This window comes from Lepidochelys olivacea (genome assembly GCF_965140295.1).
Source record: "Lepidochelys olivacea isolate rLepOli2 genome assembly, chromosome: 10".
NCBI classification, from domain to species: Eukaryota; Metazoa; Chordata; order Testudines; family Cheloniidae; genus Lepidochelys; species Lepidochelys olivacea.
This window is the reverse complement of record NC_140420.1, coordinates 76,728,351-76,751,860: the sequence shown is the minus strand read 5'-3', so window position 1 is coordinate 76,751,860 and position 23,510 is coordinate 76,728,351. Positions and strand designations below refer to the sequence as shown.

Genomic DNA, 23,510 nt, shown 5'->3' with positions numbered 1-23,510 from the left:
CATCTTGCTGTTAATCAGACTTTGTAAGGCTATTTTGATTCCCGACTGAAAGCAAACTCACACAAATATTCAGAGGTTTATACCAACACTTCAGAACAGCAGTTTTCATTCAGAGAGAGTTTGAAAAGTTCTCTTAGCAAAGCACATTCATTAAATCTTACAACTTCCTGGGGGCGGGGGGGGGAATTGTCATGCCCATTTTTAGAGGACTAAGCTGAGGTCTGGAGGAGTTCTGACGTGCCCACGGTGACAGAGACGGAAACAGAACCCCGGAGTCCTGACTCCAACGTCTGGCGTGTGCTCTAACCACTGGCAGTCGTCCCCTCTCACTGTATAGAACTCATTGCTGAATGGCAGGATGTCTGTCACCTTATTAACTTTGAGGGGTGCGGGGAAGGAAAGTCAAAATGTTGAAACAGCTCTCCCTGAAGCTCCCTTTGAACATGCAAACATACATCCAGATAGGATACAATCCTGCCCACTTTCCTTATTTGTCCTCTGGACCCACAATGGCACTATACAGATGAATAAAGCAATCAGAATTTGGTGCAAAAAACACGGTCTTAGAGAGATTCAATGTTTAGAAGAGGCGGATATAATGAACTTTAATACAGATGGCAAGCAGAGCACTGTTGCTGTATCCAGGGACAGTTGCTGCGTTAGCAGAGGTGTCACTGTATGACTATCTGCTCCAACTTAAAATTGCGCATTGGTTGAAAGTCATATTTTCCTTTGATGTTTTTCTCACCCTGCCCAGGGACAAAAATAGCCAAAGTGAGAAAACAGCCCTCTGTTGCCAACTGTAATCCACACGACCCAGCAGCAGTCTCTGCTCTACAGTATTCTAGCACTGGGCTTTGAGAACTTTTTATGCTGCATAAAAAACACAGGATAGAATAGCCTATTAAAGCCTTTAGCCAGCTCAGGCTGAAATCACCACGTCTGTGTGCTCCTTTGGCTGCAGACAATTCATATCTCTATCACTGCTCATTAGGGGCGGAAAGTTCTGTAGTGATGGTACATGCAGCAAGGCAATGTGAGATGCAAATTAGACTGCAGCGTGGCTAGTCAGGGAAATAAGAGTGGCAGGACCAGTCCCTTTTTCATGTTATTGAATGGGGCAAACTCTTTTCAGGACTCATGTGTTCTCACGTCTTTAGGTGCTGAACCAACTTTGCAAAAGACTCTTTGCTTCTGCTAAAATAACCAAGCTTTTAAATTGAGGCTATTGCATTTACTTCACAATGAAACATCCAGTCCAAGCACTTCAAAGTGGGCCCCGCTGGCAAAGTTCCAGTGGGAACCAGATCAGGCCAAGAGCACACGCATGAATGTGAAACATCAAGTGCAGTTTGGACAAGCCAAGGTAAATGGATGATGTGAACAGCATGAAATGCAAAGTCTCTGTTTCTAACCCAAGATATGCGGAGCCCTCTTATCAGGCTGAGGCACATCTGTAGCTCTTTAAGCACCTACATTGGATAGATGTCTAAGGATAAAGTCCTTGGTGTTAAAGGACCTGGCCTCTGAGAGTTTTACCAATGATTTCTCAATCTGCATTAGACCTCCTTGCCAAACATATCAAGCCCCAGAATGATCCCAGCCTCAATGGCCCATGAGCTCTCCAAGTTTGCCAACTCCAGTATCTACACTGGACTCCTGCTGCATGACAAAACTTAAAGCCAGGCTCCGGGATGCTGAGAGGAAGTTGACCCCTCACCCCATGGAGAAAAATGCCTTCCTAACCCCCAAAAGTGATTAGCCCAAGCCCTCGGCATTCCAGGGAGTCCAGCCAACACACCAGATGTGGGAAAGGGTAGGAAGGGGAGGGGCAGCAACAAGCGTCTAGTAGCTGCTGGCCTGGGAGAAGCACCTTGACCCCGGCAGCAGGGGGAAGGGCCAGTCAGGATCCTCTCACCTAGCTATAAAGGCCTTTGGGGGAAGAGGTGACTAGGGAGCCATCTGAACCCAAGGCCTCACAGCTCCATGAGGAACCTGAAGGAAAGGGAAGGAGCTTCCCTTGCCATCCCCATCACACTGAGGAGGAGGAGGAGGAGAAGAAGCAGAAACTGTCTCCATCTTACCCTGCATGGCCAGGTGAAACCCTACCCAATGGCCTGACTGCTTCCCCAAAGGTTTGAGTACGTAGTGAGCTGGCACTGAATCGTCCAACAAGTTAGGGTGTTAGTGACATGCCAAACTCTAGTAGATCTTTTGGTGTCATTCCTATGGTGTTAGGTATTCACACATGGTGATGGCTCTGGTTATAACCCCAATCATTAAACTCGGTCATTGTTTGACAAGCAGGTGGTCAAACTTCTGAACAATCGCTCCACACAACACTGGCCCAGGGACTCTGCCGAAGAGAAAAATGGGGAGAGAGTAGGAGTGGGGTGGCAGAATACAAATCAGGTGGCCTATTTGGGTCTTTACTGTGGCCTTAAACTGTCTGAAGGACACAGTCCTCGATCATTTTAACTCATTAAGCTGCTTATGCCTTTCCTTACATTTCAAGATGGCATTAAGCTATAAACAGCTTAGTAATACATCTCCAGGAAGCTCTCCTATGTGCTTACACCATACACGGCACATATGCTGTGCTGGTTGAGTGCATTTCCTTCCTCCATCAACAAGCAGACCTGAATGTGAAATCCCACAGGCAGCGGAAGCTAGCCTTCCTGCAGGAGACTACAGCGCTTCACCTGATACTGTCACACGGGGGCAGGCCAGCAGAGAAGGAGACTGGTGTGAAGGAAGCCCAATGCCTCTATGGACTGCAGCAGGCTGCTCCATGACAGACAGCTCAAAATGAAACCGCTCAGTTTGAAGTGACATTTCAATTAGAAATGACGGGGGGTTTTCACTGCCACGTTCCCATGTCGACGTTTTCCAGAACTTTTCGCTCTGTGAAAAAGTTCAGCATTTCAACTGTTTGACTAGATACAAACATCCAAATACTGGAATTTCCCTGAATGAAGGTTCCATTTTCATGGAAGCTCTAGGCAGGATGCTCGGATTGAGACACTTACTTTAAATAATCAAGATGAAAGGTAAAAGTAGCCCAAAGCTACAGTGTCCCAGTGCTGCTGTCTGAATTAACATTGCCTGTGACAGTGTTTCATTTGCATTCTCCCTGCTGTTGCTTCTCTCAGTACAAGGAGATATAGATTCTGTAGCACAGTAAGATGTGCATAGGTTAATAAGTGGTAAATGACACCCACTGCTTGTTCAAATAGCATCTCATGGTAATAGCTAGAAAGAATTAGAGAACCAATACTTCTGATCTGATCTTTGCACCTTGGACCCATCTCTGCCAAGAAAAGCAGCAACCTGGAGCACAGCAGCTGTTTAAGAGCCACCAACATTGCAGTAGAGGAAGGGCCGTTGGTTCATCATGGACTTGGAAGACGACTGCCAGCTCATGCAGGAGCAACCTCATTTCCTAAAGTATCTGCACTGTCTTTGGGGAGGTGGGGTTTCTGATTCCTGGCACTTATGTGACTGGCACCAGTACATACCTGTCCCCTACTGTGAATAAGTTTGGAGGGAAGTTTGATTGTGCCTCTAACCAGATTTCTCACAAGTCCTATAATGTAACACAGTGCTCAGAGTCACTGCAATATATTGCACTGAATCTACTCCCAAGCAGTTGCCTCTCTAATGCAGGAGTGCCTCTTAGCAACTATTTAAGTGGTGCACTGCTGTTTATCTTAAAAACAGGTTTCAGAGTAGCAGCCATGTTAGTCTGTATCCGCAAAAAGAAAAGGAGGACTGGTGGCACCTTAGAGACTAACAAATGTATTATTTATTATTAAATGTGTTAGTCTCTAAGGTGCCATAAGTCCTCCTTTTCTTTTATCTTAAAAACAGCTGCTCAGATACAAAGGCCTGTTAAAGTCAGAAAGTCAGGATCTGGGGCCAAACTTCTCCAAACTTTGAGATTTGTTTGAACCTGGCCCCTACTTCAAATGACTGAACACACAGAAGTTCTCGTAACTAGAGAGAGCACGTGCAAAGTGAATAGCATGAACAAGTCCCTTGCATTTTGTGTTCTGATACTTCCTGGGTGTTATGGAAAGGGCAGTTTGCTGGGATTCTTAATGCCAAACAGCTAACAGATAGCATGAGGATGGCTCATATAGAGCAATGAAAAAAAAAGCTCCTTCTTGGACAGCTCATAGAGGTACCTGAGAATGAAAGTGTTGAGTTTGACAAGATGCATCTTTTATCACCGTCAGGCTAACCTAAAAACAGGAAATACTGTGCCCATCTTATTGGGAAGGGAGTTTACCCTACACTAACCAAGAGATATTGGGCATGTATGCAAAAAAAACCCTGCGTGGGTGTGATGGGGTATATACCTCCTCAGAGAGGACAAATACCTTAAAGTGACCTGAAGCCACTGCACCTTCTGGGCTGCACCTGGAGGGGTGTTAGTCATAAATGGTGGTCAGCCCAGCTAGGAAAGGGCTGGGTCCTTCATGAAGGAAGAAGCAAAGAGCTGCCGGAGGAAGGGCCATAGAGCAGAGGCAGGTGAGAGACAAATGGGAGTTTTCTTTTTTGGACTGAGGAAAGCCTGTGAGATAGAATGCAGAGCTGGAAACATGACTGGAGACAAGGGGCGACCAGTGCCTGCAGCCCATTTGAAATCCTGGTATATGGAGAGTGTGACAGCCCCTCGGAAGTGGGAAGTGGAACTTGGATTGGTGTTCGGATGGTTTGAAGCTGGGGTGAACTGCCTGCAAAGAAGGCAGTGACCAGCTAAGCCCAGCTGGGCTGAAGATTCAGTTGTTTTGCTGTGTCCGGTTGGACTTGAAAGGACTTGGAGGCCCTGTGAAGAGTTAGATTCGCACCTGGCTTGGCCACAGGGCCAGATCACATCAACAGTGGAAACAGGCCAAAGATGGTACAGGGAAAACTGAAGCACAGTTGTTGCAACTCCATATCTAGTCACCAGGGGGCAAGTTATGGGATTTGCCACAGTGGGATTTAATTATGCACATTTGTTTTTAGATGATGAACTTCAATCTGGTTCCATTTACAGATTCTGTAAGGAAATAGGTGAACTTACAGTACTTCCATAAATCTAGCCAGAAAAAGTTAGCAAAATATTGGATTTTGCATTGCAAGAAAGTGGTCTATATTTTTTCAAGAGAGCAGTCATATAACTTGAAAAAATATTGATGTATGTAACCTGACAAAGTCCACTGAAATGGCAGTGAAACATTTTCAATACTCTGCCCATAATCCAGTGTATGGTGTTTGTGGCTTTGTTTTCTTTTTTTAAGCTAAAAGGAAATAGTACTTCTCTGTAAACAGAGCCAGAATATTGAGGCGAATGGAAATGAGGGACAAAACATGACATTGAAGGGATCTCCACAGAACCAGGCACTACAAAAGCAGTACTGCAACACGTGACTATATCTGTGTGGCGGTGAAGAGGAACACTATAAAAGAATGACATGAAATTGTCAAGTATGCAGCAGGCAGACCAGTTTATCTGAAATAAGAACCAGCTCAAACACTCACTCAAACTGAACCTTCAAAGGCAAAAAAGACTGTTTCTTAATAGATCATGGGACCAGCCGGATTTTATTCCCAGATCTGCCATTGACCTGCTGAGTAACCTTGACCCAGGCACTTAGGACTGGCTTTTAAAAGGTCTTTAGGCACCTATCTCTGCATATAGGTGCCTAGTAGGATTTTCAAATCACCCCGGTGCCTAACTTCCACTTCATCCCACCTGTAAAATGGATACTATCAATGGGTTATGAGGCTTAATTGTGAACAGCTGGGCCTGGCCTTTGGGCTCACAAGACAATCACGTGGCAGGGTTCAGCTATGGAATTCATGTCCCTACTTGGTCCAACAAGGCCCTAATTGGCTGACATTACTTGCACTTTGCACAATCTATCTGTGACAGCATCCAGGTTATTTGCACCTCTGCCCCCTCTGTGGTTTGTCCAAGAGCATCCTTTTAGGACTCTGGCTTCCCATCATTACCTCTCTACATCCCTCTCCTTCCAGATTGGGGATTTAGACCTGCAATCTCCCTGCAATTCACTGTAACTGTCCCACCAGGTCTGACCATAGTCCAGCACCAGCCATTCGGCTCTCTCCCAGGGGCTGCACCAGCATTTACCAGCAACAAACCATCCTTCACAAAGCACAGTACATTTATTTTAGAACAAAAGCATTACACAGGAAATATAGCATAAAACAGCCTTCACATTTGCTATGCTTACCAAGTGTCTTCCATCTTCCAGGTGGAGACCCTGACAGAACCAGTCCTTCACACCCTTCCAGCAGGGTTTTGCCCTCCTGGTTAATCTCATCAGTTTTCAGATCAAAATGAGGGATGCTAAGTCAGTTCAGGCTGACCCTGTATACCAAACCCCCATCCTTCATCTTCTGCGCCACTTCAACCTTGTGTGACCCAGTCTACCCTGCTTCTCCCCCACGGGTGGTACTTCTCTCTATTTATCTATCCCAGGATTTGCAGTAATTATGCCCCTATTGATTTTAGTGGCTGGAGAAGATAACACTCCTCCCCTCCCCCAAATACCATCCCTACCTCACAAAGATACACATAACACTGATAGATAGAAATTTATGAATAATCTCTGTGCCTGTAGCATCCAGCACATCGCAGTAGAATAGCCTTTTGACATTTCCGCGCTTCTGGTCTCACATCTGTCACATTATCTATTCAGCCATTCCTTGGTTTTTCAAAAGGTGCTGATCACCTGTAACTTCCATTGACTTCTACAGATTTTTGTGAATGCTCCATGCATCTGAAAATCAAGGGTGGCTTGAGTTTCTGTTGTGGTTTGAGGAAGCTATTTTTAGACAATGTACTTTTTAAAAAATGACACTTTCTTAGATAGCTGCATCTTACAAATATGGAGTGTGTGTGTGTCCCTGTTAACCATATAGTATTGCATTTAAGATATGCACTTAAATATGTCTGTGAGTCAAGCTCCCCCTTCATTACTTCAAGCATCACTCTTACGGAACGTTCTGCCTTTTGCTCAAACTGACATATTAAATCACATTGGGGGAATGCATCAAAAGGGTCATTTTGCTGAAAGTTCGAATATGACATTTGCTAGAATATTTTTTCTATCTTCTGTCCAAGATGTTTCACCTTTTGATCTGCCCACAACCCTCTCCACATGCTCTGTATGGGAGGCCCTTAGCAGCAGCCATTCACAAGTCAGATGGATAGGCAGCCAGCCATGATTGCAGCAAGAGTCTGTCAATATTGACATTCCTCATTACCGTGCAAAATAGCGTCAGAGTGCTTGAGATGGTGCCAGTCCCCTACAGCTACCTAGGAGGCACCCCAGGGAAGTCAATCACTTTGCTGGTGTACGGAGACCACGGAATTCCTTTTAGTTGGTGACTCACGCAATGTCTTCCAAAAGCTCAGGTCTGTGGCTAGGTGGGAGATGTCTGCACCAAGCAGCAGCTGCCCGATGAGCCTGTTTCAAGGCTTCACTTTTAGATATTCAATGCTTTAAGTAACAGCACCTGTCCGACTCGGTGGGTGGCTTGCTGCGGTCTCCCTTGTCGTGGCAGTTGAGAGTGACAGAACTGACACAGTTGACCATTCCCAGGAAGCATCATGAGAAGATGAACAGGTCTCATGCAGAGGGAAAAGACAGAACTCCATACAATACAAAAGGGATTCACTGAGGCTGGGGGATAAACACTGTGGTTGTCCATGACACTCTCACTCCCAGAATCACTACACAGGGTCCCCCTAACTACTGACAAACACAACAGTCATTCTATAGCCAGTGCCTCTCCAGGTGAGGGCCTGAGACTCTCCGCACAGCACAGGCTAGCTCGTTCAGCCACAATATACATGTTGTTTCAACTTAAAATTTCTATTTATGCCAAGTGTTTTTCATTGCAAGGATCAGGGATATTTGGTTCTTTCATTTTGTTCCGTTCCAATTTATCTGGGACACGTCCCTTGGCAAATTATGGTTTTAAGGGTTTTTGTTGATTTGTTAAGGGACTCAGAGACCATCAGGCTTTGGGCACACTACGCCATAAATGTACCTACACTGCAGGGCTGCAGTGAGAAACAGATAGTTATCCTTCTAAATCTCTAAATCAAACTTATTACCCAGTAAACATTAATATAATTTGAGTGGATCACACCATAGTCCCTCTAAGACATTGGTTAAAAATAATTTAAGAGTAAGTAGTCACCTCCACTATGTATGTTTCATTTTCACAACAAATGTGCTACTATTGACATGATACATAGTGCAATAACTCAGTCAATATTCAACTTTAATAACTTCATGAAAGATTTGGAGGCAGCTTCACATATAGAAACAAAACTCTGGACAGCAAAGAGTCAAGTAACTGGAATTATAGATGCTTAACATCCGCTTGTTCTTCAGCACCCTCATTCTTATTCAGTGGCAAGGAAAGCTGCTGCACGTTGTTTGGAAAGCAATATGATCCAGAAGAAATATATCCATGGCCAGGCTGTGATGACCCATAATGAAGACCTATGAAAAGTTACTTTTCTTCAGCTAACTTGTAAAACATTTCAAATTAGCATCTTATTGCATGGACTTAATTTTGGCACTGGAACTGAAGATGTGATTATATGACAGAAACCATGTTATCTGCTGAGTCAACAGATTAACTGAAAAGGTGTTTCTGACTTATTAAAAATATTTTTCAAGTTTTTTTTCCCCATAAGCCTGGGGGTTGGAAACTTTTTAGCTGATCACTATGCAAACGAACTAGAGTATAATTATTTTCACACTCCGTTCTAATACAACAGTTACAGCAACAGCAGTTTAGTCAGTTTTAGTAAACTGTAATACTATCAAAAATATAGTTTATTGACCAACATGTACAATAAATTGCACCACTGACTTTAAACATCTAGCAAAACTCATTTTCCCACAAGTTGACATTTGGTTAAGACAGTGCAGAAGCTATACATTATACTTTAAAAACGTACATGGAACAAGCTCAGCTGTTGTCCAAACTTGAGTAGTAGTTTGAGACTCAACAGAAGATGAGTACAAGTGCAGTGGAAAAAAATGGAAGCTTCACAGGAACCTTGCCATTTCCTTCCAAAAAACCTTTGAACTCACGGGTTTGTAATACAAAGTAGTAAACGTCCTGGGTTCAAGTTACTCAGCAGTTTCAAACAAATCAATTATAACCTTATATTTTGCAATGCCTTGAGTAGGGATATCCTTTATCAGTATTAAGATGAGGAAAGAGGAAGATATAAGCCCTAACTCTCACAAGCAATATAATGATGAGTAAAACAGTCTTCTCTCTCTAGTCAATTAAGCTTGATATAGCTCCCACTGACATCAGGGGAAAGGTTCCTATTCACTTCAACGGGATCTAGATCAAGTCTTTTGCTGCAATTATTTATCATGTCATTTTGTTTCCTATACAACTACTTACAACTATCAAACCAACCGATACTGAAGTGCCAGTAAAATCTGAACATACTGCTACTACAGTGGGGAAAAAAAATCACAAGTTTTCCTCTACCCCTCTGTAATACTAGACAACGAGATTCAGCAGCATTAGATATGCAAGATCTGAAGCCAGCTTGGTACAAAAGAACAGGTCTTCTCTGTTAAGGCCTGATATTCCTCACACTGAAGTTAGTGGAAATTTTGCCATTAAATTCAATGAGATCAGTATCAGACTCATAGTAAGTCGTATTCAATACTTGCTTGATATTCGTATTTATTCCTTTTTCCTCCATAAAGGAGATTTATTTACATTCTGATCATCTATGGCAGAGATGATCAGGAATGCAGGGCCCAGCGTAAAGGGTTGCAAGCACACACATCATCCAGTACAAAACTGCCCAAATGGTGAAGGCATACTGTACTGCAAAGAAGTAACTGGAATGCTTTATTAAAAGCAATGGATCCCCCACTAGCTCAGTGATTGGACAAAGAACTGGCTTTACGAAAAGACCAGCAGCCAGCATCTGCAGGCTTGCAAGGTTAACCGTGGCACTTCATGTGAGCTAAGCTAGATGTGATCTTTGTTTATATTCTGATACTCCCCATGTTAACTTCATGTATTCTACATTTCACATCAGAAATGACCACTTTTAAAGTAGTATTAGCTGAACAAATATTCTTCCACGCTTTTTTGAATGTATTCACATATTTGACTAGTCATCCTGACAGACAAAAAACCCACAGAAAAGGGAAAATACTACAAAATACAACGAAGCAAAAATGATTTTGTTCCTTGAATGACGAGATGAGGTCTTATTTTTATTTTAAGACACCATTCACACATCCTTAGAAACAATAATAAAGGAATTATATTGGGGACAACTACTGACAGAGCCAGATTGTGTAAAGATCAAGGGGTGGGTAACCTCCGCACAACCCAATCTAGACTGGGAACACCATGCAATTGAAGCTGAGCTAGAAAACCCATGGCATTTGAAAGAGATCCCACAGAAGTGGGAATTTCTATTGTAAAATTGGTGGCCCATTATCCAACCAGCAATATAACTGTGCCCTCTGAGTTTGCATCGTTTGTTCTTCACATTGGCCAGTTTGAAACAACACTGAAGACAGACACCAAACTCAGAAAAAAATTGGACAAAGCACGGATGTTAAATTATTTTAAACTATGGACTCACTACCCAAATGTAGCTAAATGTAAAAAGAGGCTATATCAGTAGTGATCAGATAAACATGAACGTAAGCTATTTTTCCAGTCCATAATTGTGACTTTCTTCCAGTATTACTAATAAAAGGAAAAAAACTTATACTGTCACATTTTGGCTACACAAAATAAATACATTTTATTCACTGAAGACTGGAATCCTTGTAGTATCACTTTATAAAATGTTAGGTGAAGCTTCAGCTTCTTATGGAGTATGCTTGTATTATGCTGGACTGCACTTGCTAACAATAAAGAGACTGATGAACTGAATAAAACACTTTGTAATTCACACCTTTCAGTAAGTTATGGAAACAATAATAAGCTCTATCATGTGATCCACACTAAACCAGAACAATGCTATCTTTTAGCTAAACTTTCCTATAGTTGATTTTTGCTTAAAATAAAAAAGTACTTCCAAGTCTACGTGCTTTTAACATTGAGAAAACAAAAATCAACCAGTCAACTCAATATAAAATCTGCAGTATAAATGAAAATGTAAGAAATGAAAATCAATCATTTCTTTTCCTGATCTATTAAAGCATGGAACCAGTAATAATAATTTCCAATTCCACAGTGGTTGTACCGTCAAAACATTTGTCAGTGTTGTCTTTCAGTCCACTAGTACTTTAGGGAAAGCAAGTGCCTGGGAATCAGTTGTTCTGAATTTCGAATGAGCATGTCGCATGCATTCCCTTACACAAAGGAATTTTTTTTATGCCTGTGTTGATACATTTTAGATCTATTTTAAAGCTATATAATACCTGACACACCATTGTGTGGCAAATTAAATAGTGCAATATGTCAACATATATACAGTGCCAGCCATTAAACACAGAAATCTGTGCTACTCTTCTGAATTTTCACACTATGATTTTCTGACTTAAGGATACTCTGAACTTGGCAACTTACAACTCAAACTTGTATTGTCCTACAGAATGGAAAACAAGCTCAACACCCACTTGGCTGTCTTTGTACTGATCCCCAATGACTGAGACAATATGTTTGAAATCCTAGAATTGGGATTTACAAGACAAACTAATGAAAGGACAGAGGAGACGAAATCCAACAGCATAGAGGATGTTTGGACATGGGCTCATTTCCCACTGGAACATGGATCTGTCAAAAGGGCTTTATTATAGAAAGTTCCATTTTTCAGGGACTGCGGGTGATATTTGCATTCCTTAAAGCATAAATCTTCCAATTTGTGGCAGCTACTTCAACTCCATAAAACCAGCCCAAGAGAACCCATGCACCTTGTTATAAGTAATGGGTACAACCTACCTACGAATCCTGCCCTCAAAAATTGCCCTTCTAGTGATGTTTGAAATACTTAGGACGCTCCATTCATTTGAACAGTACACAGTAAACCCACAGCAGAAACAGATGCTTGTTTTGGCAACAGTGCAGCATTTTAAAACGCCACTCTTTCCAGGTATATATTTTCCTCACCACTGCGTATATTAATACGTTACCAAGTAAGTCAGTCTCTTTATCTTGCCATTTTTATATCATCAAATTGTTCCATTCAGATCTATTTCAGCATGTAACTACTTATAACGAAGAACATTGTGTTAAGTCCCCAAGTAAGTTATAGTTAAAAACTAAACTAATCATGAACAGAATGTATTAATAAAAATATATTGCAGAACAGACCCAAATGACCACCTTTTGTACTGTTTTAGTTTAAAATTAAAAATATAAATCACAGACATTTTGGGCCTACTTCTGCCCTTTGTACTGTAGTTGTAAAGAAAATATTCCAACAACAAATGACCCCCCACCAAGATAGTAATAATTAGGGTTTTGAGTTACACTTGCCACAAACATGCTAAAAAGCATGTTACAGACCTTTTGTAAATATATTTGCGTATGCGTGTATGTTTTTCTAATACTCCTCTGATGTTAAGATGCTTGACAAGCTGGTTTGGAAATCAGTCAAACCTTGAACTCAGAGATACAGGGGCCAGCTCTCAGCAAGATTACAGGACTCATTGTTCACCTGTCAGACTACTCCAGGATTTTTGTCAGCAGACAGAAAATAAATATGGATAAATATGTATGTATCCCGCAGATTTTTTCATGCAAGATGAGAGCTATTTCAAAAATAAATCAGTGTTACAAACAAAGATACTGATCTCCTAGGACCTGTGGGAGCAGCTCCATGCAGGCCTTCACATCAAAAGCAGGCCGAGTTCTCCCTATTAACCCCCAATCCTCCAGCAGAGGCTGTGTCCTGCAGTGATGTCTGGAAGGAAGGTACTGCTTCTAGTAGGTGGATTTGAACAACTCAGTCAGATGCAAAGGCTCAATCTACTGCCATAAGAGCTCTTTGATGGGGAAACTATTGAGGGGAGTGGGGGCAGGGAAGAGAAAATGGCACACAAATGTAACTGGGATCCTTAAATGGCTGCCGTCCTTGCGTGCCTGTATACCCCGAATCCTGCTGGTAGTGGGAGAAAATTACAAGTAACAAGAGAAAACTGGGCTGCCATACTGGAGATAGATGGACACATAATTTAAAAAACCTAACACTGGTCAAGAACTAAAACACCTTTAAATGACACAAAGTATCAACCTAAGTAGCTCCACATGTGAAAAACATGAACAAAAAATACTTGAGACTGAGCCCCTTGAATTAGTTTGATTTATATGTTGTCTTAGAAGAGAGCAAAAGTGTTAATACTTGTAAAAGCTTGATCATTACATTTCCAAAAAGTTTTCGCAGCTCACTCAAAATGACAGGGCAGGATTTACGTGCCCCTTAGCGTTTCTGGCTGAGCATTTCTGCTATTTTGGAGTATGCACACATGTACACAAACATACAGTATTCCAGTACCAACGAGATACTCAGTCTAATGTAGCTTTAAGCTGGTAACACTCCTGAGTAGCTTTAAGTGTTTATCAACTCAGTAGGTCAAAAGTCTGCAGACACTGGGTGGAGCAGCAGTATGCCACAAAACTAACAGATCTCCGCCTGGAAAAAAAAGAGAGGATAGAAAAAACAGTTGTCAGTTCAGGATTAAAGTAACTGGCCGCCTTTCACAACAGACAATTTTGTGGACTGTAAAAATAAAGGATAAGCCCTGGTCAATTTTCTAAACAGAAGATTTTTAATTTTGGTTTGTGAAAACAGCAAGAGGTTTTTCTTTCTGCATAGTGTTTTGCTGAGTGTTACTGCCAGTAGGTTTAATGGCTAAGGGGGAAATATCTGGAGAACCCTTTGATTCAGTTTCTCTCATATGTTTAAATTACTGCTTGGAAGCATGAAATAACTGAATTCTGACAGCTAACAGTCGGTTTGAGTGAGTCAACAAGAAACCAAAAAGAAAAAAGTGGAGATCAGAACTCCAAAGGGGATGATCAATGGGCTTTGCTGTTGTATTGGGCTAAGTGCCATACACTTTAAAAATCCACATAAAGGGGCAATTTCACTTCCTTCAACTGAAACTCTCCCCCCCATAACTTCACTAATGACCTGGCCTCTTGCTTAGGTAACAGTGAAGTCTGATTTTTAATCCACAAAACCAAGACTCACACTTTGCCCATAAAGAAAAGGAGTACTTGTGGCACCTTAGAGACTAACCAATTTATTTGAGCATAAGCTTTCGTGAGCTCCAGCTCACTTCATCAGATGCAACATGTTATTTGCCCATGTTATTGTAGGGAAACAGAATTACACAGCCCCTTACACTTGGAAAGCCCAGTCCACGTTTTCTCAGCAGTCTCTTCTCCAACCCCCCAATACATTTTATGGTAGAGGCAAATAAACGTTAGTCTTCCCAACAGAGGAAAATGATACAGACAACCCAAACAAAAATTGTGGAACTAAGGTGATATGCTAAACTGTTCAAACACCCAGCTTCTCCACCCTATGGTTCTATTTGTACATGGACATGGTAAGCTCTTTAGGATAAGGATCCTGTCTTCCTCTCTCTCTCTAAAGTACCTAACCACAGTATTGGCATTACATAAATAATAGTATTACCATGCCAAGCATGTGTACTGCAAAGATAAGAATACCAGACCATCCTTAAGTCTCAATGTCTGTGGATTTGCATCACACTTCTACAGGAGCTGAAAGTTACGTGATTGGATATTCTATGACAATCCATTCTGAACCCAGGAAGGTGATGGGTGTTCATGCTAAGTGCATATGCTAAAATACTTGGAGATTTTAGCTAAAAAGTGAAAAATGGGCAGTAATGTATATTTTAAATGAAACAGGTATTTTAGAGTCTCAGCATGGCAACATAAGGGATTAGTACACTGAATCATAGCAAAACTTAATTTGGTGGAAAAATATGGTATTGTTTTTAACATTTGCAACAATAATTTCTTCCTGGAATAGAGTCTGCCTGGCAAGTTTCAGCACAGTAAGAATTTTAATAATCCCTGGAAAATAAGGGTTTGTGTTGGAGGTGTTCATTGACTCTTAACCATAGTTTTGTGGCAACTATAAAAAGTAGGTCTCTTCCATCTCTTTAGGAATCTAGCCATCTGCTGCCGCTGTAGGATCATTACATACAATATAAAGCTCAGCGGTTTGTCCACTCTAGTTTGGATGTCCCAAAAAAGAAATGTCCATCATTTGCTTAGGAAACTACACAACACACACTAATCCATTTTGCTTCCTGGAAAAATTTCCTGACAGCTTGAATATTTTTTTCTTAATTTCATCCCATTATGTCTTGTTATAACCTCTTGTGCTGGTGGAGTTTAATCATCTGACAGTCAAAATTTCAACAGAACAGCAAGTTGAAGATAACTGTCTTTACAATCAGAAGAGCTTTCTAAGAAAGGAGATGGATTTTCTAAAATAGCAGTTATGGTGCTTCCTGGCTGCTGTCCAAATTTAAGATGCACAAGTTGTTTTCACTTCATAAAGCTGTATTGCTCATAAATCAGAGCAGCATTATGCTACAAACTCTCAGCACAAGAGGCTGCCATATAACTTGAGAAAAATCATACCATCTGCTTGAATCAGCAATCAGATTTTTTTATTTTCTTTTTTAAAGTTTTCTTACTGATATAACTTTTTTTTTCTTTTGCTGCTACAGAAGAATTACTGGCAAATTAAAAGATTTTCAACAGTGCAAGAACTGAGTTTAGTATTACTGGTATGTATGGGGCTTAAATATCATTCTCAGTAAAGACATCTATAAATGCCTAACTTTTCTTTTCCATGTTTAAGAAGAGGATGTCTAAGGAATTGTTTAACAACTTTTCTCAGGAGAACCTAGCTGTCGGGTTTGTTTGTCCAACAAAATATGACTTTATTTGTTGATAGCAAACTAGATTTCTGAAAATACTGAACTACATTGTGAGTAGTTCTCATGTTCCTGTTATGTATGTGTCTATGTCCTCATGGTTCAGCTATTAGCTCTGGTTTATGGAGAAAAATTCCTACACATTTCTCCCCACTGCCCCTATAAACATGGCACTGTCACCTGGGCAAGAGACATTCCCACCTGAGATGGGAAGGATAGAGCACCACCTGCTTATTCTGTGCTTTAACACTAACCAGGTGCACAGCCACAGGGTCTTTTCTATGGTGGAACCTCCTCTCAGACACAAAGAAGGGAAGAAACTCAAGTCAAAACAAACCATGGAGCAGGCTCAAGAGAGGTTCAAGCTAGGATGTTGCTGCTGATTCTCCTCACTGACTGAAAACACCTCTTGACACCAGGCAGAAGGCAGGCTTCTGGGTATGATATTGCTACACCTCCCTTCTTGGCAAGATACTAAACTTTTCTCTGGTTGATAATTATGGGTGCATTAATTGACCAGCATGACTAACTGGAGGCTGAAAATGAACACACTCCCCACCTGCCTCAGTTTCCTCATAAAGCCTCAGTGAAACAGAATTACCTTTCTCCGTACAACTAAAATTTTAAACAAAGTTAGGTCTGTGAGGATAGACTGTTTCACTCACCTCTCACTAAAACCTGTATTCCACCTGCCCATGTATTCGGCACCAACCCCAGCTCAGGCTAATAGGTGGTACTGGAAAAGCACTACAAAATGACCAGTGTTCAGCATTAAGTTATGCCAACTTTCTACGGGCCTGAGGAACAATACTCCCTAGTTTTAAACTCTTGTTTGATTATGCTACCAGGCAAGCGAACACAACTGTGTAGGTTTGGCTGCTTCACTAGACAGCCTTACAGGCATGTTCACATTTTCTGTGACCATAGAAACTGAACTGTTTGTAATTGCATTTCACTAGCAACCATCTTCTTCAGCACAGCACCCTTCCACTGCACACCCCTGATTTGCTCATATTGAAGAAGAGCATTTTAGTTGCAGATTATTTGAAATATACTCTGATAATGGCTGCAATGCCCCCACCACTGGCTTTCATTTTTGCCTTTAGCAAAAGAAACCAATATGCCTTGTGGCATTTTATTTGGTGCTTGCATTTGCCTCAGATACAGGGGTGAAGTCACCAGGTGAAGGATTGCTGTTTGGTAATAGTTCTTTCCTGACTCAGAAAACCCTCCCAATGGATTTCCTGATCACCCACGTGCTGTTCTGTTAGGAATAGTTGAGTCCCACAACATCAGAGCCATTAGCTGTTCAATAGTCATTGCCACCTCGAGGCTGTTCCAGGTTTATGGAAATTAATCTATTGTAAATAAATGCATAAATAAGATAACTTTAGATTAAGAACAATCTATACTGGGTGACTCTGATGCTTGCCGGGAGGGTTGTGAGGCACCTCAAACTACCTGGCCTCTGCATGAGAAAGCCTTGTCTGTGCCTCCTGGGGATCAGCTCCCCAACTCCACTGGCCATAGGCTACACAAGCACTGCTCTCTAGGACTTGCAGGCCCTGCTGTCAATCTACAGGTTAGCAACTGGCACACCCCAGCCCACAAGCCTTCTGCGCATTCCCTTGGAGAGTCCAGCTGCTGGTCCACTGGACACTCACAGCATTCACAGATTCACTGCTTCCAAAAAACCAATAAACCACAGCTTAACAGTTTCACCTCAGATCACGGCTCCACGTAACATACAGCACTTAGATAAGTTTACAGTGAAATCAAGTATAACTGTATTTAACACAAAAATTCAAGTAGTACAAGCAGAAGTACTGGAAACAAATGGTTTGTTTAAAGATTCAATGGGGCCCTAAAAATCTATGCTGAGAATGTATGAAACAAGGGGACAAGTTACTGGGATGTAAGGTTAGTCTGCTATTTGCTTAGCAGGAGGTGCCCCAAGAGTCCACAGGGTTTGCCCCATTTGACCTTCTGTATGACAGACAGATCAGAGGTCCCCTGGATCTTCTTAGAGATTCCTGGGGGGGTGGTACTGAGGCAGTGGCAGGGACTAGTGGCTGAACACGTGCAGAGGTTCAGGAAGGATTTAAAATCCCTGATGGGGATTAGTGAGGTTTTACTGCTCAAAGGCCAGGCAGCTCACAAAGAATGGTATGATCTCAATACCTGTGATTGATCATTTGATGTGGGTGATTGGTTCTGGTGTTACTTCCTATAAATAAAGAAATCTGATGAGGTTCAATAAGGATAAGTGCAGGGTCCTGCACTTAGGACGGAAGAACCCAATGCACAGCTACAGACTAGGGACCGAATGGCTAGGCAGCAGTTCTGCGGAAAAGGACCTAGGGGTGACAGTGGACGAGAAGCTGGATATGAGTCAGCAGTGTGCCCTTGTTGCCAAGAAGGCCAATGGCATTTTGGGATGTATAAGTAGGGGCATAGCGAGCAGATGGAGGGACGTGATCGTTCCCCTCTATTCGACATTGGTGAGGCCTCATCTGGAGTACTGTGTCCAGTTTTGGGCCCCACACTTCAAGAAGGATGTGGATAAATTGGAGAGAGTCCAGCGAAGGGCAACAAAAATGATTAGGGGACTGGAACACATGAGTTATGAGGAGAGGCTGAGGGAGCTGGGCTTGTTTAGCCTGCAGAAGAGAAGAATGAGGGAGGATTTGATAGCTGCTTTCAACTACCTGAAAGGGGGTTCCAAAGAGGATGGCTCTAGACTGTTCTCAATGGTAGCAGATGACAGAACGAGGAGTAATGGTCTCAAGTTGCAGTGGGGAAGGTTTAGATTGGATATTAGGAAAAACTTTTTCATTACGAGGGTGGTGAAACACTGGAATGCGTTACCTAGGGAGGTGGTAGAATCTCCTTCCTTAGAGGTTTTTAAGGTCAGGCTTGACAAAGCCCTGGCTGGGATGATTTAACTGGGAATTGGTCCTGCTTTGAGCAGGGGGTTGGACTAGATGACCTTCTGGGGTCCCTTCCAACCCTGATATTCTATGATTCTATGATTCTAAATACGCACAAAATGCACAATTCATGGGAAGAGGCTTATGAGGTGGCAGAAAGAGTTAATGTTACCTGCAATATACCAAGGCCCCACAGCAGGGTTACACCTCCAACTGTGCAAATCAACAGGTTAAAAGTATACTACAATCGTGAAGCCATTGTAAACAAGATTTGCTGTGCAGTTTAGGACTGCGAGACAGCCCCTCTTATTGATTTGGTGATTGAATGCCACAGCGATACCCAACTAGAGGGCACTGATTTATATGAAGGGTTAAACTTAACTGAAAAGGCAAATGTGGCCATGCTGCAAAGTCACTGACAGGTATTTTCCAGCAGGCCAGGCCTGACTCACAAAATGGTCCATAAGATTAACACTGTCGGACCAAAGCCAGTGTCCAGCAGAGCATACAAGACAACTGGCAAAATGCAGGAGCAAATTTGCAAGGAGGAAGCAAGCATGCTAGACATGGGAATAGTTACAGAGTCAAATAATAGTCCCTAGGCTTCTCCAGTTGTTACGGTCCCCAAAAAAGCTTTATGCTGTCACAAGTTTCTGGTGCCTACCCTATGCCCAGAATCAATGATATGCTAGACATTTTAGGCAGGACAAAATTACCAAGCACCCTGGATTTAACAAAAGGCAAATCCCCTTAAACATTGAAGTACAGGAAAAAAAAAATTCACCTTCATAACCAATTCAGAACTTTGTCAGTTTAAAGTGTTACCTTTTAAGTTAATTAATGCAGAAGTCACATTTCAGAGGCTCGTTAATCAAGTGTTGGCCAGGTTATAGGGCTTTGCTCATGCCTCCATAAATGATATTGTAATATTCAGCCATTCCTGGCAAGATTATAAGGATGATGTGGGAATTGTGCTGAAGAGACGCAAAGATGCTGGTCTTACAGTAAAAATGACAAAACGTAAGATGGGGAGGCCAAAAGTCCTTTACTTAGGCTATTGGACAGAAGAGGGACAGATTTGTCTGGATCCTTTAAAAGTGGAGTCCATTGTTAACTGGCCTGTACCTTGAACCAAAAAGCAAGTTCAGTCTTTTAGAGGTTTGGCAAATTATTAATGCTGGCTTGTGGAAGGTTTCAGTAACATTCTGTCTGCAATTACAGACCTCTGCAAAAAGAGACTGCAGCCTGTCAAGAAGGCTTTGATAAAGTGAAAAGAATTCCATTAGAGAAACTGGTTCAAGCCAGTACTAGCTTTGATAAGATGGCTGAACTCTGCACAGATGTATCCAATACAGGCCTGGGAGCGGTGTTAATGCAAGCGGGCCAAGGCAATAAAAAGCATCCTATAACTCAAGTAAAAAAAAGTGATCCCCTTCCCCACACTGAAGAAAATTTTCTGTCACAGAAAGAGAATGTTATGCAATTATGTGGGCGGTCAGGCAGCTAAGGCCTTACCTATTCCACAGGAAGTCCAGAGTCCTAACAGACCACAGTCCATTGGCATGGTTTCACAGAACAAAAGGTACCAACTCCAGACTCTGCATTCGAGAGCGCTCAAAGCATATGACATGGAAATGGTACATATGAAGGGAAAGGAAAATGTGGTGGCACATTCACTGCCCAGGCAACTGGGCAGGAGCTAACTCTACGGCATCAATGTAAGGGAGAAGGTATGAACCAGGGACGCCTTGGTGCTAACTGGCAGACGGCACAGGATTTCAGATGGATCCCCAGGTCAGATATTTGCATAATAGTTCACCAGAGATGACATACCTCAGAAGTGTTCCTTTCAGGCAGAAGGTAATAGACACCTATCTCCATATCTGGCCATTTGTGTATTGGGATGCCTCATAATGGAGGCCTGTTTGCATACTGAGCCACAGGCAAAAGAAGAGATTTCAAAATCTACAGCAGAGGAATCTACAGGATTAAGAAAACAAGTGTGTGTGTGTGGGGGGGGGTGTCCTGTGTATGGATAAACAAAAAATTGCTCTGGTATATCTTGGAGTACAAAGTGACACTCTGGGTCCTTCACCAAAAAGGCCAGCTGACAGCATTCTTGTCTCATGAAAAAAGGGTCAAGCCAGCTGGCTGAAAAGTGATGCAAGGATTCGGGGAGAGCAATATTGGTTAGACATGAGAGTATCTTGTTAATGAAGTCTAGGCTCTAGAATGTATGTTATGATATTATTTTATACGTAATCATTTTTTCCCAATACTTCTACTTGCTACTACTTGGATGTTATGTTTTGTTAAATAAACTTATACTTGACTTTACTATAAACATATCTAAGTGCTGTACGTTAAGCGGACAAGTGATTGGAGGTGGAACTGTTAAGCTGGGGTGTACTGTTTCTTCTGAAGCAACAAATCTGAGAATATCGCGAGTGTCCACTGGAACAGACTGGACACTCCAGGGAGGTGCTTGGAGGGCTTATGGGCTGGGATGTGCCAACTGCTAACATAAGGTGACAGCAGGGCCTGTGAAGCCTAGAGGGAAGTGCTTGTGTTGCCCATGGAGCTGATACATAGCAGGCACAGACAAGGCTTCATCACGCTAAGGCACATAATAGGAAGGTGCCTCACAACCCTGAGTACCATCAGCAAGTATCATGGTGACTACTGTTGCCCTTGTTAGTACATGCACAATAAAATGCTGGTGGGAAATGACAGAAATAAATATGACGGTCCCCTTTGATAGGAGATCTCAGAAAAAAAGACTTTACCCCATTAAGGCTGCCAAGCTAAAAAAAATTCCTCAAGTTCCATAAAGATGTTTTTCTTCCCAACAGGAGCCCCTATGGAAGGTCTGAAACCCCAGTCTAATTTTCTGTAATTACCCCTGGTGCAGGCCCGCCATTGGAGTCTCCCTCAAGGGAAAGAGCTTTGGGTAGACAATGGTAAACATGGGCTGGCTGCAACGGTGACAGTGTCCCAGAGGGCAGTGCAGTAATTCCAAGAGACTTTTAGGTAATGAGATTGGAGTTAGGAAGCTGAAATCTAGAGAAAAAAAGAAACATAAGTTAAGAACCAGGATTGTAACAAAACAAATTCATGATAAGGTTCAACATAGTAAACCTGTTCCATGACCCCTTAGTTTACTAAATATCTCACTAATCCTCTCAGTAACATCTGGCCATGTCAAAGGAATAGTAAACTTAAGCAAATTATTTGCAAATAAGATGAAGCCCATAATGGCACTTGCAATGTAAATAAGCAAGGGAAGTTAACAAAAAACTGCAGGCATAGGATTAATCAGACCCAAACAGCTAGGTGAAGGTGCTGTTGCTCAAGCAAATACAAAAAAACAGCAAATGCTACAAGCAGTAAAACATTTCTAAACAGAGGCATTGGCTGACTCAAGCAAAACTTAGAATTAAAATTTGGAGGATTTAGTTAAGTGTGCGTCATTAAATTAGATCTATTAACCGAAGTGAGGTTCTCTGTCCTAATCAGTGGCTATTCAATAGTCAACAATACAAGATTCTAGGAAGGAAGTCGGTATCATTTTATTTATATAATTCAATAAATAACCATCCCACAGCACAGCACAGTTTATACAAACCCCAAACAATTAATCATCCAGCAATTCAAAATTGCCAACGATAACCAAAGCCATAACCACAGCCACCTCCAAAAGGCCCAGCAAATACATGGCCTTATTAGTATGCCCCACAGGTCAACAGATCTCGCTCTTCTATACCCAAGAGGCCCCGGATCCAGCTCCAGTGCCCCCATTTGCCACAGCTGTGGGAAATGTGATTTCTCAGTTGGGCAGGCCCCAGGCCACTTAGGACTTCCACAAGTCAAAGCCAACATCCGAAACTCCAACAGAAAACAAAGAGGCAGCCAGTGCTGCACACTAGTATAGGGTGTTAACTGAGCAAGATGAGGGGCAGAATTTAATAAACAGACTTCTAGAATTTGCGCCGGACTCAGTTTCTAAATAAATGTAAAGTGTAGCCCCACATACAGTGCAATCCAGTAGTCTAATTTTGAGGTGACAAAGGCATGGATAACAGAAGAATGGTCTGCATCTAACAGAAGAGGTCACAACTTGCTGACCAGGCAAAGATCGAGGAAAGCCAGCCTGGTCACTGCTGTAATACGATTTTGTAACACTAGCTGAGGTTCTAACACCACCCTTGAAATTGCAAACACAAGCAACCAATAGTGGACCAAAGAGGGCGATGTTACCTCTGCCGCATCCTCCATCTCCTTCCCACAACCCATCTAATCCCTGTCTGGATTGACCTTTAATAGTTCGCCCATGACCATGCCCCAGTCTCAACCAGATTTTGACTGTCACCCAAGGTGTTGCTCATCGCCTTTAATGATGGTTACTATGACCAGACTAGAAAGGTACAAAATAAACTGTAGTGCAGAAATTTGAGGATAGGGAAGATACTTAAAATAGGTGACTCCTCATCTCTCAAGCACTGGCCAAAGACATAATGCCTGCAGCCTTGCACAAATTTTCCTGAACCCTGCCGACTACACTTCACATTGATTGTGCAACACTACCCTGGCCTTTCTAAACTTAAACCTTGCTTGTGAC

At 42.1% G+C, this 23,510-nt stretch overlaps 1 protein-coding gene across 1 annotated transcript in view; it reads right to left on the bottom strand.

The window, feature by feature from the left end:
• Nucleotides 1–6,158: 6,158 nt before the first annotated feature.
• LRRC28 (leucine rich repeat containing 28) overlaps nt 6,159–23,510 on the bottom strand; it is a 98,745-nt gene continuing 81,393 nt past the window's right edge. Inside the window, exons 9-10 of the mRNA XM_084641069.1 lie at nt 21,793–21,952; nt 6,159–13,669 (exon numbers count right to left, since the gene is read on the bottom strand). Of these exons, the coding sequence (XP_084497195.1) occupies nt 13,597–13,669; nt 21,793–21,952 (233 nt within the window). The 3' untranslated portion in view covers nt 6,159–13,596. The remainder of the gene's footprint in view (nt 13,670–21,792; nt 21,953–23,510) is intronic.